Consider the following 18,415-nt stretch of genomic DNA (forward strand, 5'->3'; position numbering starts at 1 on the left):
TGAAAGGGACCTTAATGTAGTTCCAATTTCTTGCCACTTTAACAGACATGACATAAAATTGCCACCACCAGCTAGTTTTGTTCCCTTATAACTGAAAATAACAATAACTATGTCAAGATATTCCATGTTACACGAAGAATTATACAAACTTTGAAGAAACTTAAAATGAATGATCACATGGAAGTATTTATCCAAACGAGAACTGGAAATGTATGAGAATTATAGTTTACAGACTCACACATTGTGGAATATTTTCTGCTTTTACTTTTAAAAAGGGAGCAAAGGACAAGAAATGTCAAAGTTGTGCAACAAAGGACGAGAGAGAGATGGTATGTAGGTTGCACATCTTGTTAAGCAACACAGATGAATAAAATGTTAGCTATCATGAAATGCACTAAAAATAAGGAAGAGTTAAAAAAAAATTGAATCAACTACTCTTGTTAGTCTTAGGATTGCTCTGTATAGTTATCATCTATGCTTAGTAGTCAGGTATAACCTGGCTGGTATTCCTCTGCATAGAATGGCGTTAACCTTCCTGTTACTGAAGAATAGACACAGCTTCCTTCTGAGACAAAGTATATCAGAACAGACTGAGGGGTATCATAGAATCTTTAAGGTTGGAAAAAACCTCCAAGTTCACTAAGCCTAGCCTTTGAATGAACATGACCTTGTCAACTAAACCACAGCACTAAATGCCACATTCAATTTATTGAACATTTCCAGGAGTCAGGACTTCACAACATCCCTGAGCAGCCTATTCCAATGCTTAATCACCCTTTCAGTGCAGAAATTCTCCCTGATGTCCGACATGAACATACCCTGGCACAGTTTGAGATTATGGCCTCTTGTCCTGTCACTGTTTGCACAGGAGGAGAGGCACACCCCCACCTGGCTGCACTCTCCTTTCAGGCGTTGTAGAGAGCCTCCTTTTCTCCAAGGTGAACAGCCCCAGTTCCCTCAGCTGCTTCTCATGAATTGCTCTCTCAACCCTTTCACCCAGTTCATTCCCTGTCTCCTGACACACTCCATCCCCTCAGTGTCTTTCTTGCAGTGAGGGGTCCAGAGCTCAAGGTGTGGCCTCACCTGTGCTGAGAACAGGGGGACAATCACTGCCCTGCTCCTGCTGCCACACTGTTGCTGATACAGGCCAGGATACCATTGGCTTTAGCCACCTGGGCACAGCTGGCCCACAGCTGCTGGCCAGCAACCCCAGATCACTTTCCAGCAGGCAGCTTTCAGTCACTCTCCTCTAAGCCTAAAGTCTTAAATCAAGTTGTTTTGGCCAAAGTGTACGATTGACAGAATTCTTATTTGTTGAACTTCACACAACTGACCTCAGCCCATCAACCCAGCCTGTCCAGATCCCGTAGCAGATCCCTCCTACTCTTCAGCAGATAAACACTTCCACTCTGCATGGTATCATCTCCAAAGTTGCTGCAGGTGCACACAATATCCTCATCCAAATCACCGATAAAGATATTAGACAGAACTACAATTGAAATACTGAGCCCTGGGGAACCTAATCAGTGACTGGCCATCACCTGGGTGTAATTCCCTTCACCACCTCTCCGTGAGCTTGGTCATCGCACTAATTTTTAACAGAGCAAAAGGTTCTCCTCCCCTCCACTCCACTCCTCTCCTTTTTTGTGAATTAATAGAGTTTTCAAGGGCTTTCTGTAATTATTTGACAAAACAGAAATCAGATGTACATTTAAAGCTACTTATAAATATTTTCACATGAATAAGGTTGTGTCTTGTAAAGTCATAATATAGTTCATAGGCTATTAAGTAGGCTTAACTATTAAGATGTTTTTACGTATCAGTTATTTTAAAGTATAAAAGCTCCTATAAATTTATTTTCAGGTGGAACAGCATCCAGGCAGAAGGGATTTTTGGGATGCATTCGTTCATTACGGTTGAATGGAATGGCCCTTGATCTGGAAGAGAGAGCAAAGATAACACCAGGAGTTGAACCAGGCTGTCCTGGACATTGTAGCAGCTATGGTAACCTGTGTCACAATGGTGGAAAATGTAGAGAGAAATACAGTGGATTTTCCTGTGACTGCAGTTTCTCAGCCTATGCTGGTCCATTCTGCAAGAAAGGCAAGCATGTCTTTTAGCTTTATCAGTTACTGAAAACAGGACCATACAATCCAGATCAAGATCTTCACATCCCCTTAGGGATATATTTAAATGCTTGCAAAATGTTTGGTTTACATAATCTTGGTAAATATTCAGCTGAGTTGACTCAGTATCTGTTGGTTTTGCTAAACACTGTTCTTTCAAGAAACAACTTCAATATATGCCATTTAAGCAAGAATCATATTACCTGACAGGATCAGCGTCTTCCTGCAACTTTTTGATTCTTTGGTATTATAGTAAATCTAGGAAATATATTTGTATGGTAAAGCATTTGGAATTCTGTCTTTCAAATAGTAATCTCAAAACTCAGTCTGGGTTTGGAAAACAAACCAAGAAACAGAAGAAATTTAATCTACTTTTTGTGGTAAGAAGAAAGATCTCTGCAAAGAGGACTGAGCCCATTTTCCAAGTCTTTGGTGAAGTTATCATACTGATAGATGATCACCACAAGCCTTCACATCTGAATTTCAAAAATGGAAGTTTATCTAGAAGTTTTGGTGTTTGCATATCATTCAGATTTTCAAAAAAACTTGCTTCTTCCATGTATTAAATGCATTCTGCAGAGTACAAAACAGCTCACATTTCAGAACTTAATGTTCTTCTAAGTTAGCACAAAATCTGCCCTGTCATCACTGCCACCACAAAAGTGAGGGACCCATTAGAAGACTTTCCGTATCTACCTCTGCTGATCTAATGCCACTGTATGAGGAACGATGTTTTCCTCCTCTGCATCCATAGAGAATAATGGTCACACTGTAATATTCAGCAGCGACAGAGTAGCTTTTGCTGCTAGCAGTATTTGATGACCTAAATAATATCTTTCTGTCAGCTTTTGTCAAATACTGGGCCAGATTACAGAAATTTCAAGGTATTTTTCCAAAGTGTGAAAGCTGTGATCCAAAACACTAAGACAGTTGCTTTTAGCAGAAAACAGCTATGAGAAATCACAGAATTACAGAAGCCCTCTATAAGTGATTTGTGCATAAGAAAACCATAAACTACTTTCTATTTTCCTTTTCTTTTTCCCCCTGACCAGTCTTTTCTACCACATATGTGTTTCAGGCTAAATCTAATCTATATGTTATATAGTATATCAAATTACTGCACCCACTTCTTTGTAAGGAGCAGTATACATAGAACACAATATATTGTGTTTGAGGACTAGGAGGATCAATAGAAAATATCCTAGAAAAAAATGCACTTCTTCTGCTTTTGCCCTAAACCAAGTTGTGCCTTCTACTTCTATGTAATTCTAAATGCTAGTTTCATTTATATTTACTTTTTTAGCTTTATCACAATAGTTTAGAATGCATTTTATTTTCTTCTGTGGTGTGGCAGTGTTAAAAAAAACAACCAACCAACCAAAATAAAAGATCTGTAGTGTTATTTTGCATTATATTTAAATATTGAATTATTTTTTGTTTCAGAGATCTCTGCCTACTTCTGGACAGGCACTTCTGTGACATATAACTTTCAAGAATACTACGCATTAGCTAAAAATTCCAGTTCTCATGCTTCTTCTTTCTATGCGGACATGACATTAACCCGGGAAGAAATTACATTTGCCTTTCGAACAACTCGGACACCAAGCTTACTGCTCTACGTCAGCTCCTTCTACAAGGAATACCTCTCAGTCATTCTCACCAGGAATGGTGAGTTTTCAGATTGGATATCTGGAAACACTAATGAATATCATAAGTGTCAGATCAGATTCTCTCTGATTTCCAGACCTGAATCACAAACTATGTATTGTCCTGTTGTTTTTTTAGAAAGTATGTTTTCCAGCTGCATCAAGCAATTCTTTCCACAGGAAAAACATTCTCCCTACTGTACTTTCAACTTCCACTACTGTTTTTTTATTGTGTTGTCAAAAATGTTTATTTCTGAAAATCCTTTAGAATTGTTGGGGTTTTAAAGTTTGGAAATGAAAATTAAAACTTACCTGAGCTGTGTTATACTCATGAGGCCTATTAATTGCCATCCTCAAAATATATAATGAAATAAAATCCTTTTGAAAGTGTATTATCCATTTCCCAAATTAATCAGAAGTCATTTCATTAAATTGATTTCATAAGCTACTTATATACCAACGAAAAAAAATATATATATACATATCTGAGAAAATACATGTAACATTTATTGATGCTTCTATTTAAGCTAAAAATTAATTGTTAGTTGGATCTTTCTCTTCCATTCTTTCCTCTAAGTCTAGGTTTGTTTTATTTATTTAAGTAAAAAAAAAAGCACAGACTGACTTAAATCTTCAGGTTTATAAACACTCTTCACAGTCACAGTGGTTCTGTGCTCAAGGAAGGTTCTCTGCTTTCCTAGACACATATTTGGATATAGAATAACTGCATTATCCTCCCCATGTGACATGAAACGTGTTGTTCATGACTGTCTGAGTCTGACATGGGCCTTGATTTCTCTAGCATGAGTTGAAAATTGTGGTCCATCTGCAGCTGAGAAGAAATTTTTGACCAGGAAACTACATTTCCTCTGTGTTCTCCTCTGAGTCTTTGTGTGATTGTGTACAAAAGGTATTCTGTGAGTTAACTGTAGGGAATGGAAAGTGAACTAGGAGTTAGTACACTGCATTCTATTTAATTTTCAAATGGTCAGAGGTTTACAGGACTGGACAGGAAAAGCATTGTTCAAGAATTATGAGTTATGTTTGATAAGTCACAATTATGAGACCTACTAGACTGAGTCTTTCTCAGTTGAATTTTGAAAGTAATTATAAAATTTCTGCCCAAATTTTAACTCAATAATCAAAATTGAGACAACTTATGACTATTTTTGCCACTATATCCTTCTTCTGACATTGCTATTACTCGTTCTGTTGCCTTTAATTTCTCACTTATATCCATTCCTCTTGGCTAAATCCTTAAACAAATCAAGTATTGGTTTTGCCCTTGAAGTACCCCTGCGAAGCAGTATATAATCTATACTGCTTATAGTGTATGTACTATACTACAGCTTTGTTCTCTTTATCTCTGCAGGGAGTTTACAGGTTAGGTACAAGTTAGATAGCCATCAAGATCCTGATGTCTTCAGCATCACTTTCAAAAGCATGGCTGATGGACAACTACAACATGTGAAGATTAACAGAGAGGAGGAAAAGCTCTTTGTAGAGGTAATTCTGTTGGAGGTGGGGGGAAGTAAAGTATCATAAAAAAGTAGACAAGCAAATTGAAGTAAATACTTGCAACAAGGCAATTACCCCCAAATAAATGTGCCCTCATATCTCAAGTAATCAAAACAAAGTTAACACTGTCATCATGCACAGTCAAAATTAATGTTAGCCAATCTCTTTGATGTTAATTTTGTTTATTTTAAAAGGTCATTATCAGCTCATAATTTTATATGAAAATGCAGTTAATTGTTTGATGGTTAGATTTTCAAAATTTGGTTAACTTGTATGACTGCTGTTGTTTGTTTTGGGTCTGGCATTTTCATTTTATTTATTTTTCATTATTTTTTATTTAAATTATGCATTAAACTACAGTACAAATATACTATACACCCAGATAAGAGATGAAAGTCTATTTGTGGCCTCTTTTTACATCATGAAATTAATGTGGCTAGTAAGGGGGATATTTTTGGTCTTTTTGTGGAAATTTCATGAAAAAATAAAAACATTTATTTTGCTGACAGTTGATACTAACATGCAAAGTAGTCTTTTTTGTTTTTAATTTTAAATTCAAAGTGTATGTTACAATTTACTATTTTGAGGTAGAACCTGTGTTTGTAATGGTACTTGTCTTGTTGTTGTTGTAGAGGTACCCTGAGAAGCAGAATATTTACAATATAATATTTGATCATTATTAAGTTAAATATTGAGTGCCTTTTTAAAACGAAAAAAGACTTTTTCATATTCTTAAAGGTTTGCTATTTTTATTCATCTTAGAGGTGAAAAAAGAAGGAATCAGCCAAATCAATAATATAAATAAAGGCTTATTAAGTGGGATGCTTAAGAATATGAGTTATAATCAGTGATCTGAGGAAACTGAGATTCTATTTCCTGAAGAGTTTTTATGCTATAAATAACAAATGCTTCCCTCAGACACTCTTATTTTTAGCCTTGAGCTTACCTGCTTTTTTTGAAAATATTGACTACTACATCTTCCATTGTTCCACTTTGTTCCTCACTCTATCATTCTATAGGTTAACCAGAAGGAAAGAATGAAGTTTATTCTGTCTTCAGGTACAGAATTCAATGCAATCAAGTCTCTCACACTTGGCAAGATTTTAGGTAAGTGGAACACTGCAGCGTTTTCTAAAACTACAGGGTTTTCTAAAACATGCATCAAAATGTCATCATGAGAGATGAAAAATAATGCGAATGCCATTGAAAGACATTTGTTGTTGTGGATTTACTTTGACACAGAGTCACAATCAAGGTAGAAACTCCAGTCTTGTTGAAATACAGATATAATCACAAATAAGTGCTTCCTGAAAAAATTATCAAGTGGGTTCCATTAAAAATAATTGTACACTTCTCTCTCATTTTGCAATCAAGCATTAAGAAATACAACTTTGTTTTCTATGCTGGTGAAAAAACAAATCAAATCCAAATAGTACACAAAGATGATACAATACTATTAATCATGTATCGTACTTGAAAAACTTCCTGTGATTAGATTTTGATGCAAACAATTGTGAAGAATATGGTAATGTAAGTCAAATCAGTTGGAGATTCTATTTCTCATGATGAGTCTTCAAAATATGGCTGTTTCTCTGCAATAAGGATGAAAATTAAATTTACCTATCTACAGTGACCATATTTTATGTTCTTAAAGGAAAATAGCAATAGCCTGGACTAAAATTCTCAAGATCTTGTTCTTTTCCTACCTTTCACATTGGTAAAACCCAATGAGAGAGGAAGATTTGACGCTGGTGCAAATTTAAGGGATATTTCTCTTTAAATTAATTTCATAGAATCATAGAGTGTTTTGGGTTGAAAAGGACATAAAAGATCATCTAGTTCCAGCACCCCTGCTGTGTTCTGGAACACCTTCATCCAGACCAGGTCATTCAAAGCGTCAGCCACTGGCCACTTCCCATGAGGACATGCACTGCTTCCCTAGGCAATCTGTTCCAGTGTCTCTCACCTACAAAGGCCTAGAATTTCTTCCTCATTTCCAGACTAAATATACAATTGTTCAGTTTAAAGCCATTCCCCTCTGTCCTATTATTACAGGCACATGTCAAATGTCGTCAGCTTTCTTGTAGCCTCCTTTAGGTACTGGAAGACTGCTATAAAATTACCTTGGAGACTTTTCTTCTTCAAGCTTGAACAACCACAACGCTCTCAGACACTCTTTATAGGAGAGCTGCTCCAGTACTTTGATCATCTTCACAGTCCTCCTCTAGATGTGCTCTAACAAGTCCATGCCTTTTCTGTGCTGGGAACCCCAGAGCTGAATGCAGTGTTCCAGGTGGGAGAGCAGGTGAGAGGCACAGAGTCACCTCCCTTGCTCTTCTGGCCCTGATGCTTTGGATGCAGCCCAGAATCATGGAATGGCCTGGATTGGAAGGCACCTAAAAGATTGCCTAGTTCCAACCTCCCTGTGATAGGCAGGAACACCTTCTACTAGACCAGGTTTCTCAGAGCTGCATCCAGTCTGGCCCTGAGCAGTCCCAGAATACAAATGGCTTTTGGACTGTGAGTGCACATTGCTGACCCATGTTATGCTTCTTGTCCACCAACACCCCCAAGTCCTTCTCCTCAGGGCTGCTCTCAATCCATTCACCCCACCAGTCTGTATTGATATTGGGGGTTGCCCAGATCCAGGTGCATAACTTTACACTTGCCATTGTTGAACTTCATTATTCACTTGGTTCCAGTCTCAAGCATGCCTCTAGGTGGCATTCCGTCTCCCAGGTGCGTCAATGGAGACATTCAGTTTAGTGTCATCCACAGACTTGCTTCAGATGCACTCAATCCTACCCTTGGTGTCACTAGAGAAGGCATTGAACAGAAATGGTATCAGTGTGGGCCCCAGAGGAGCAACACCTGTCACCAATCTCTGTTTAGACATTGAGCTGCTGTATGCAAATGTTTGAGTAAGGAGATCCAATTAATTCTTTATCTGCCAAATAGGTGGCTGTTGTTTTCAATTGAGTGTTATCTATAACAGGTAGTAGAATAATTTAAAATATATAATAAAATGCATACAGTGATAGTTATTTTTATGAGAACAATTATCAAATGCTTAATAGCTTAAAATGTATTAAAGAAATTTAGAAACCATGTTTATAGACCATAAAAAAAAATCTCAGTAATTGTTTAGTTATCATTAGGAGAATCTCAGTGTAGCTGATTTGTTTTCTTACTGGAAAACTAAGTACCTCTAACACAAACAGAAATATATATTTTTGAAATGTAGATTTTAAAAATAAAACTCACAGTCCAGAAAAGAACTGGCGTGTAGATGTGCACAGAAAATGGAAAAGAGAATGATCACTTAAGCATAACTTTAAAGCAATATTAGCTGAAATATAAACTACAACAAGAAAATTGATACGAACATTTCCAAACTTTACAATTTGATGATAAATTTGAATCAGGAATGTATAATATTTTGAAGTGTTGTAATTTATTGCAGTCACACTCATGTAAGACTAATACCACAATGACCAGTACAGATTAAAAGCTTCTTTTATCTTTGTTATATAATACCAAAAATTATATCCATTTACTTAAAAATGCATTTGATGAAATTTATGGAAATTAATATTTTTGGACAAATTGCGTATTGGTCTTTTGACCAGGACCAATATTATGTCTTCCAAAGAGCCATACAGTTACAAAATTTCAGAGGTGGAATTTTCTTCAGTTATATGATGACTTTGCAATGACACAGCAGTGCAAAGCAGAGTTACAATGACCTCAGGTGGGTCACTTAACTCAATTTGACTCAGAATCTGTCCTGAAGAAAACATGTTTCTCCCCCTTTCAAATAAGAGTTATTATTTCTTTTAGAAATCTGATTGCTTTTCATTCTGATTCCTGTGAAGTCCTATCTAGAGTCTGAAGAAGACTTCATGAAGGCAGATAAAAAAGTAATGAATGTTTGTTGCAGTGAAGAGGTTTAAACATAAGGAGTTAACAAAATGTGAAATCATGTATTTCTTGTACTTAAAAATGTTCAGGAAAACCACACAAGGAAGTTTTTTTTTAAAAATGTTATCTTTAGTTGGAGAAGTACTTTCCTGAGCTCTTCTGCATTTGAGCATGACTCACTTTTTTTCTTCAAACAAAACTTGTGCAGAATCTCCTGCTCCAGCTGGATCCCTGTAAATCTATGGGACCTATTCAAGCAAGAATACTCTAAAAACTGGCTGATGTCACTGCTAGGCCTCTCTCAGTGGTTTTTGAGTGATAGAATCTGTACAAGTTTCAGTTGACTGGAAGCTCGCTGATGTTGTCCTAGGTTTCAATAAGGGTAAGAAGACTGACCCAAGAAACTACAAGCCTGTCAGTCTCACTTCAGTGCCTGGTATAATTATTGAGAAGGTTAATCTGGAAGGCACTGAAAAACAGCTGAAGGACAATGCAGTCATTAATCACAGCCAGTACAGGTCCATGAGAGGAAAATCTTGCTTATAAAACCAAATTGATCAAGGGAAGCCAGTTGACATAATCTTTTTCAGTAAATCTTTTGAAGCTGTCTCTCAAGGATCCTTCTGGACCTAATGTCCAGCTCACAGCTGGATAAACACATCTTGGGATGGGTGAACAACTGGGTCACAGATCAGCCACAAAGGGTCACAGTGAATGGGGTGACATCAGACTGGGAACCTGTCACTGTCCTATGCTCTTCAACACCCCAATAAGTTACTTAGATGCAGGACTTTGAAGGTACAGTAAGTTTGACAATGATACGAATTTAAGAGGAACTGTTGTCTCCCTTGAAGGCAGAGAGAGAGGCCCTACAGAGAGACAGCAACAATTTAGGGGGCTGGGAAGCTGCCAACTGTATGAAGTTTAACACAGATAAGTTCCAGAATCTGTAATTGGATGTAAGGACATAATGGGGAATGAGATGTTGGGAAGCATCACTGCAGAAAGGGACCTGGGTTCTGTGGCCAGTTGAACATGAGCCAGCTGTGCCCTGGCAGCCAGGAGGGCCAACCCTATCCTGGGGGGCCTCAGGCACATCATCACCTGGGCAAGGGAGGGGATTGTCCCCTCTGCTCTGAGCTGGGGCAGCCTCACCTCGAGGTGTGAAGTTTTGGGTGATGTAATGAAAGATATAAAGCTATTAGAAGGCATCACAGCTCTTTTCTTAAAATGTTCTAATAGGAGCTGTATGTCTGATGTATTTCTCTGTGACTGCTTCACAAGGACAAATGATTGAAACAGTTAAAGAGAATTACTGAATGTGTTTTGCTTTTTTAGGGATCTTTTTTGTTTAATTTAAGAAGACAATGTAGGTGTAGTAATTTTGTCTACGGTGAACTTGGGTACACTTAGCAAATTAATTGCTCTTAAGATACTTAAAGAAGCATAACTTCAGTTTACTGTAATACACAGTCTCCAATGAACAACTTGTGACTGCTTTTGAGTGTCACTTTCAGTCAGTTAAATTTTACTTAGCGGAAAAGTGGACGATGGTGGTCTTTCCCAAGCCCCTTCACTTTTATCATCAAGATTAAATCAATATAAAGCTTTACTTTATCCCAGCAATATTTTCTAGTCAAGGAGTCAAGTGAAATCAAAGGATTTAAAATATTTCCTTTCCTATTATACATATATACAGTGTAATAAATTATTTTTATAGTAACTAAAAAATAGTAGAAACTACTCTCCTCTTGAGGTTTTCAATATGACTCATATTTAGAGATATATTTTTATCACAGGAGGTTTGTGAAAATATTTTCTTGCTACTTCAGTGTTAATATTTTTCTTAAAGCATCCCATCCTGGCAGATCCTTCAGTGCATAGATACTGAAAACAGCTGCAAAGAAAGCAGAGACAGTTAAACAGCCAACATCTTATGTAATCCATCCACGTAGGTGAGAAGACTTTTGGCTGCCATCCATCTATCTAGTAGTCTATTATCACTGCTCTAAGCAGAGATTAGTTGAGGAAAATGCTACTCTGGTATATTGCAACATTCTGTCTGAAGACATTATCCCATTTTTCACTATTAGCCTAAACTTTATTGAGGATTATACTGTAAAACTTAAAATATTATGGTAGTTATTGTAAAGATCACAAGTTCATTTGTGGGTTCCAGGAAAAATTGGAAGTGAAAATTAATGAGATAAAACTCCCACTTCATTTGCAAACTATTTCTGAGTCCTCCTTTTATAACTAATACTTCCAAAAATTTTGCTTGAATTAGAACTGTCAGAGTAAAGAAACTGTTTCCTGCATCAAAAGTAGTGCATTAGTGAGTATTATCTAGTGAATTGACAGAGAATTCTAACATGCACAGTACTTGTCATGTCAGTAGACAAAGAGAGGAGGTATCTTCTTTTTTTTTTTCCCTCCCCTTTGTAGAACCAATAATGGTATCATGTTTTAAAATGTACAGGAAATTTGAACACTATTCATTTTTTAAATTTTCACAGAAAATGTCTTGATGGATTTCCAGGATCTGAGGATCTGAGATCTTCAGGGTTTTTGTTTTGACAGACTTGGTGGTTCTGAAATGGAGTAGATATATGTGTCTATGGAATGAATATATTCCAAAATTACTTATTTATGAGAAGAAATCCAATAAAATGCATTTTTCTGGAATCCATTCTTCAATATTATATTTTTGCAGAGTCAAAAATGTTGCATTTTCATTCAAATACTTGTTTACACTAGAAACTTTTTGCTTTGGAACTTGCTATAGGAATTTAAAGGCATTTCCCTCAGCAGATTAGCAATTGTCATCTGTTCAAAAAAAAAAGTGGGGGGAGGCTTGAGTGGGCCTGACTGTCTTTTCATTAAAGTCAGACAAGAAAGGGATTCAGTGAATCTACATATGTTGCTGCAATTCAAATATACTCAGAGGAACACAGGTTAATTATTCATTTATTCTTCTGACACTTTATTTTGTACATTTGTACTATGATTAATTGTGTTCTGTTCCTTTTGATTAACAGAAAACAGCGATGTAGATGAGGAGACTATGAAGGCAAATTCTCAGGGGTTTGTTGGCTGTCTATCTTCAGTGCAGTTCAACCACATTGCTCCTTTGAAGGCTGCACTGCACCACAGCAGCTCAGCCCCTGTCATTGTAAAAGGGCGTTTCACTGAATCCAACTGTGGTACTTTAACTGGAGCTGACTCAACATCAAGTGAAACAACCCATTCATTTGCAGGTAGCATATGGTTATCACTTGTTCTCATCTCTGAAGCAAAATCCAAATAGAATACTCATGACCTGAATCACAACTGACTTTTTATTTTTCCATGTGGGTTAACATCTCAGGAGTAGTTTGTAAATAATTCTCTTTTATATGTACTTACTTCCTTTTTTCTAGCTTTTCTCCTTTCATCTGAATGTTTGCATTTTTCTTTTTATCTCTGCAAAGTGTCACCTACATTAATGTTCTGTGCATGCTTACTGACCCACAGTACTGCCACTTTACTGTATTGTAAATGAACTATAACAGCATGAGAATTTCTTAAAAAACACATCTATTTCTCTGTCACTTTCTTTTTTTTTTTTTTTTCTGCTGCAGATCACTCTGGACCAATAGATGAGGGAAAGCCCTTAGCTAATGCAATCAGAAGTGACTCTGCAATTATTGGAGGTAATAGGGACTGCAAAAAATCCACAGGAACCGTTTTTTCCTAACTGTGAATCTGTTAGTGATGAAGTCAGTTTAGCTTTGTGTGCATACAGAAACTAGTAAAACTCTTCATTTTCACTACACTTGGTAGACTGATAAAAGTCAAACATTGTTTTAAAATACAATTGATCACCCTTTCTTATTACATAAATTTAGCTGTGTTTTCATGTATTGAAACATTATGCTGAAAAACAAGGTAGTAAGGACAGAATTTCAACTTGCATAATAGTAGAGTCTATGACTTTAAAAAGTACTTGGATTTGTTGTGAAAAAAGCATATATTTAAGGAAGAACCATCATTTCTTCTTGACTTTGCCAAAAATTACCTTTTGCTACAAAGTCAAGTTTAAAATCTGCTTTAATAAATCTGAGCAACAAAGACTTTTACTTGAGAATATGAGGTTTAACATTGCTTGAATCAATCCTCTGATAGTCTGAGGAAATTTTATCCTGGTTTCCTGCTGTTTGGAAGAAAATGTACTCTTGGAAAGACTTTCACATGCATTGATTTACACCTTAAAATACATGTTTCAAAAAAATAAAATAATAATGATAATGATAATGATGATAATGATAATAATGATAATGATAATAATAATAACAATAATAATAATAACAATAATAATAATAATCTTGAAATATAATATCTTCTTCATTTTCTTTCTATTTCTTTTGGACATGTTTATCAGCTCAGATAGAACTACAAATGACCATTCATAAACTTTTTTCAAAATACTTTTTTTTATCAGAATAGAGGAAAAACCATATAGAATTCAGTTACTTCTGAATTGAATATGGTGATAGCTCCTTTACAGTTTATGCCTATCAGAACAAATAGAGCATGAAGCTTAGGATAGATGTGTGTGCTTAAAGTAAAGGAATGATAATCAGGATATACAGGTTCCACCATTTTGCCTTTCTGGATGATTGTCCTTAAGATCTATCTCATATGAATCCTATGTGAAGGATCCATCTCAAATGGACACTCATATGAAATCTACCAGTTCTGCCTCTTTAGCAGAAATTAGGAGTACTCAAGTGAGCCTTAACAGGGACAGTTTAGGGTTGGGGACCCTTATCAGAAACTGAGCTCCTTTTACCAGTATTGAGGTAAGCGTATGTCTCTGTCAGTTCAATTTTTCTTTTAAGGCATAGTATCTTCTCCTGTGACAATCATCCTTTGTGAGAATTTCTAGGAGTACTTCTTTTAGGAGGAGGTGAGGAAACAAAACTTGTTTTCACTCATGAAGATGATGTTTTGGCAGTAGAATTCTGTTTCAATTTGCATAGATACTTTGACAGAAAGGGCAGTGGGATGAAAAGGTCACTCCCTCTGTCTTTTAAATTCTGAAAAGATTTACTTTCTAAGAGTTTTTAAAGCCTCAGTAGACAAAGGAAATAGTGGAATTTAGTAGAATAAAACTGTCCAGGCTTTTCATTGGAAGTTAAAATCATTTAGGTCTATGATTTAGGGTATGAGTTAGGTCTATGAGTCAGGATAAGAACTTGCAGTCACTTTTGCATCTTCCATTTACCTGCTATGTTCAGTGCATGCAAAAGCACACTGCATGACCAGTGACCTTTAAGAAAGTGGTACCAAAGACACTAAAATGAGATTATTAATCCTAGAAGCTTCCCTGTTTCTAAAGTGATACTTATGTCTGTATAATTTTATATACGTACCAAATGAAAATTTTACCACTGATTTCAAAGAAAGTCAGAATTTAAAGATACGTTTTCTAAGTTTTTTACATGTCTGTCTTTGTCAAAACTTGCTTTACTGTTTCAAAAGATTGATATTATTTTACATAAGCATCTGTACATAAAGATCACTATGTACTAGATAACAGTGTGGGTGAGGATTTTTAAGTGTGCTAACAACAAAGTAATTTTTTTAATTCAAGCTATAAGTACAATCCTTTTAACATAATAATAACAGTACATTTTTTTGGATGCTAAACACATTTGGGAATAAGCAAATTTTCACAATACCACAATTTTTCTAGTGCCTATGTTTGTTTAAAAGTCAAAAAAAAGCAAACTGTGTGACATTCAGTAAAATTTAAGGTCAAACACTCTTAAATTAATATAACTGAGAATGGTATCAGTTCAGCTATTTCAGACAAAACAAATGTATAGAAAATGTATAGAATGTATAGAAAAGTCCTTAGAGAGAGCATCTACTGTGATTGAAATCAAAGAATGACTGTTCTAGTTAATCTAAATAAAATCAATATTTACTTCAATTGTAAAGTCCATTTCAGAAAAGGATCTACTGTATTAAAACTTTCATATTCCTACAATGATGGATTGCTGCTCATAGCTGATCAAGAAAATTGGCATTTGCTGAATTTTGGATGCTCTGTTTTTATCCACAGTGCTAAGGGACTAGATATTTTTCTTTTTCTTGCAGTGGTGACCAAGTTGTGCAATAGACTGTCCCTTTGTCTACTGTAACTGAGCCACTGCATTGCAATTGTTTTCCAGACTGCTTAGTTTTTTTTCCATCACCATAGACTAGTCCTATTTTCTGCCTCTTTGACAAACATGATCCATTTCCTTTCTGTTTCACATCTCCTCAAATTCCTCCCCTGCCCATCTTCTGACTCATGAAGCTAAGGTCCTAAGACCATTATGACAGGATGAATGAGGAAGAGAGGAGGTGGGCTGGCAGTCTGTAAGGTCTTGCTTATCTCTGTGAGAAATATCTCACCTTACTATTCCTTATCTGCAGTGGCTTGATTTCCCAAACCAGCAGTGATCTAGGGCCTGAAGTGAAGGAGAAAAAGAAACCCTCTTATTGAAAATACTCTAAGGCCCCTAGTGGTTTTCCATTCAAAAATTTCAGAAATTATAATCATCTGTGGATTTTATATTATCATTATTTTTAACAGGGTGCAAAATTTCAAAAGAATCACCATGAAACTTATATTAGAGTGCTGTTTCTGATTTGAAAGCAGCTATGTCTTATTTTCCAGGCTTTCCTGTAAGCCCTTCCATTATGTGATATAGTCATTCCTCCTTTGTCCTGTTCTCTGGCCTACATGTTATTATTTGTCTGTCCTTTCTCATTACTTTTTTTCTCTTTTCTTCTTGTAGGTGTGATAGCAGTTGTCATATTCATCCTACTTTGCATCACGGCCATAGCCATACGCATTTACAAAAAAAGCATATACTCAAAAAATGAGACAAAAGGATCTGAAAATGAAGACAGTGCTGAATCTGCATTGAAAAGTGAGCTCAGCATGCAAAACACAGCCAATGAAAATCAAAAGGAATACTTCTTCTGATTGTCATTAATGATTTAATCTAATATAATGAGGTGACAGTCTGATTTTCTTGCTAAGCCAGGGGGCTCTCATTGGACAGAAAAAGTTCTTGCACACTACTCTAAATGCAATGGATTTGAGATTTACTATACTCGATATGTTCAGTCTCAGTGATTGCTGTAGCAGGCCTCTTTAAATTACATGCATTCCTTAGCTATTATACCGTAAATGCATTTTATGTAACAGTGAATTAGATATTGTAGCCAATTTCATTGTTGGTAGTTTCCGACTGTTCTAGTGTGACCTTCTACAAATGAAGTTTAATGTACACACTGAATATGATTTCTGAATGGGAAAATTGTTATGAATTTATTCCTATCCTTTTCTTTAAAATTTGATTGATGATTTTTGTTCAAGGTGAAAGGTAGATTCTTATACTTTGTGTTACTAAAGAAATTCTGCTGTGCTGCATTATGGTGATCCGTCTTACTTCCTCAAACTGAAAATGCCTTTTGAGCTGCTGTTGGCTGGTGTCAGCATCTGCTTCTGAGCCATGGTATTTGATGACCAGAACAAACTGTATTTATTTCCCCTGGGATGTGACTGATATCTTCATTATCCCTTCTGTTTGGTGGGCTTAGCAGAACTGAAGAGTGTACAGTGGGTTGCAATACTTTAAAATCTCTTTTGCAGCAGATTCTCACTTATGGTCAGGTGATGGTACCTAGAGACCCATGAACATTCTGGGTATTTTAAATAAAATTGGGGGGAAAAACACAATACCTTTGCTTGGAAAGATCAAGTAAAATGCTAACAATAGTTAATTTATCAAGAGTGAAAACACCAAAAGGTGATCAAGGTTACTGTCCCTGGAAATTAGTGATGATGCTTCTGTCAAGAAGTAATGCTCAGTGCACTATCTGGGATGTATTCTCTGGAACTGTTTTATCTGTGATTTGCTCCAGACCTCAAGACTAATTTTTTCTAAGTTATAGAAATTATACAGTCTGCTACATGAACACTTTTAATCTGCACTCTTAATAGTATCTACTATACCTCTGTGAGATAAGGTCTGATTACACCACTCAAAATTCAGCTTTTGTCAGTGCTTACTATGCTGACAGAGTAAATGAAAGCTAACTATGTTGTATGAACAAATTGTTAGATATGAAGGCTAGGTTTATGTTGTCTTAAAAAAAGATTGTAATATTACTTTAGACACCATAGGGTGTATGAAATGCCTGTGTGGCTTGATGTAAATATCATAGATTCTACAGAAGGTGTGTGTCTTTTGAGAAGAGACGTACAGGAATTGGGTAGAAGGCATCATAAATGGCATTAGATTGACAATATTTAGGTAACCCACACAAAGCATTTTTCTGTTTTCCCCAGTCAGATCACTTGGTGTCTAGGGCTTGGATCTGAGAAAACAGGATTTCTGTGACCTTGTACACTAGAGTTTGAAATTTAAATATCTTACAGAATTGATTTATGTCTACTCCCATTGAAAGCAATGAGAACAGTCATGGTTTTTCTATTTGAAGAATCAAAGCTAGACCCTAAATTGTGAAGTTTAGAAAATGTTTATCATAGGTGCCCAACAACATTATAAAGATGTGGAAAACTGACATGGTATGCCAAAACCTTTAATATGTCAATTTCTTTACATAAATAGTAATTGTAAATATAAATGTCCAGCAGATATTTTCATTTAAAACTTATTTTCTTCCATTAGTCTTCACTTTCTAACAAAAATTCTGCCATTCCTTTCTACTCCCTTCTATACAGATTTACTTAATTTTTGGCAAAAATTTGTTTCCTTTTTTTGGGTGCCTGGATGCTCTGCAATCATAAATTATTCAGATTAACATGTAGTGCTTTCTTGTTTTCAGTTCTGCAATTCTGCTTGCATCTCTGAGAGATTAATCAGGCTGAGGACCCAGGATCAAAGCTGTATCCATGTTGTGGATTTGGTACAGTTTTCTCCATGATAAGAGGTCACCTTTAGAAAGGCCAGAGTACTGGACTATTCCAAATAAGAGATGAAAATATACTGTTAGTGGGTGAGGAGTGGTGGAGGTGAAACCCTCACATGAGTCATGACAAGACGACTTTGAATTATTAGGTTTACTGATTTGAACCTTCTCATCTATCTACTTTGAAGTAAAAAATTATGATTCCTTTTTGAGGCTGTGAACTAAATT

General features: G+C 36.0%; 1 protein-coding gene across 1 annotated transcript in view; it reads left to right on the top strand.

Annotated features, from left to right (window-relative positions):
• Positions 1 to 16,232, top strand: part of CNTNAP4 (contactin associated protein family member 4) — a 202,679-nt gene extending 186,447 nt beyond the window's left edge. The window contains exons 18-24 of the mRNA XM_058826085.1: positions 1,864 to 2,103; positions 3,570 to 3,794; positions 5,145 to 5,278; positions 6,310 to 6,397; positions 12,250 to 12,468; positions 12,832 to 12,903; positions 16,042 to 16,232. Of these exons, the coding sequence (XP_058682068.1) occupies positions 1,864 to 2,103; positions 3,570 to 3,794; positions 5,145 to 5,278; positions 6,310 to 6,397; positions 12,250 to 12,468; positions 12,832 to 12,903; positions 16,042 to 16,232 (1,169 nt within the window). The remainder of the gene's footprint in view (positions 1 to 1,863; positions 2,104 to 3,569; positions 3,795 to 5,144; positions 5,279 to 6,309; positions 6,398 to 12,249; positions 12,469 to 12,831; positions 12,904 to 16,041) is intronic.
• The last annotated feature ends 2,183 nt before the right edge of the window (positions 16,233 to 18,415 follow it).

The sequence above is a fragment of the Poecile atricapillus genome, chromosome Z (genome assembly GCF_030490865.1).
Source record: "Poecile atricapillus isolate bPoeAtr1 chromosome Z, bPoeAtr1.hap1, whole genome shotgun sequence".
NCBI lineage: Eukaryota > Metazoa > Chordata > Aves > Passeriformes > Paridae > Poecile > Poecile atricapillus.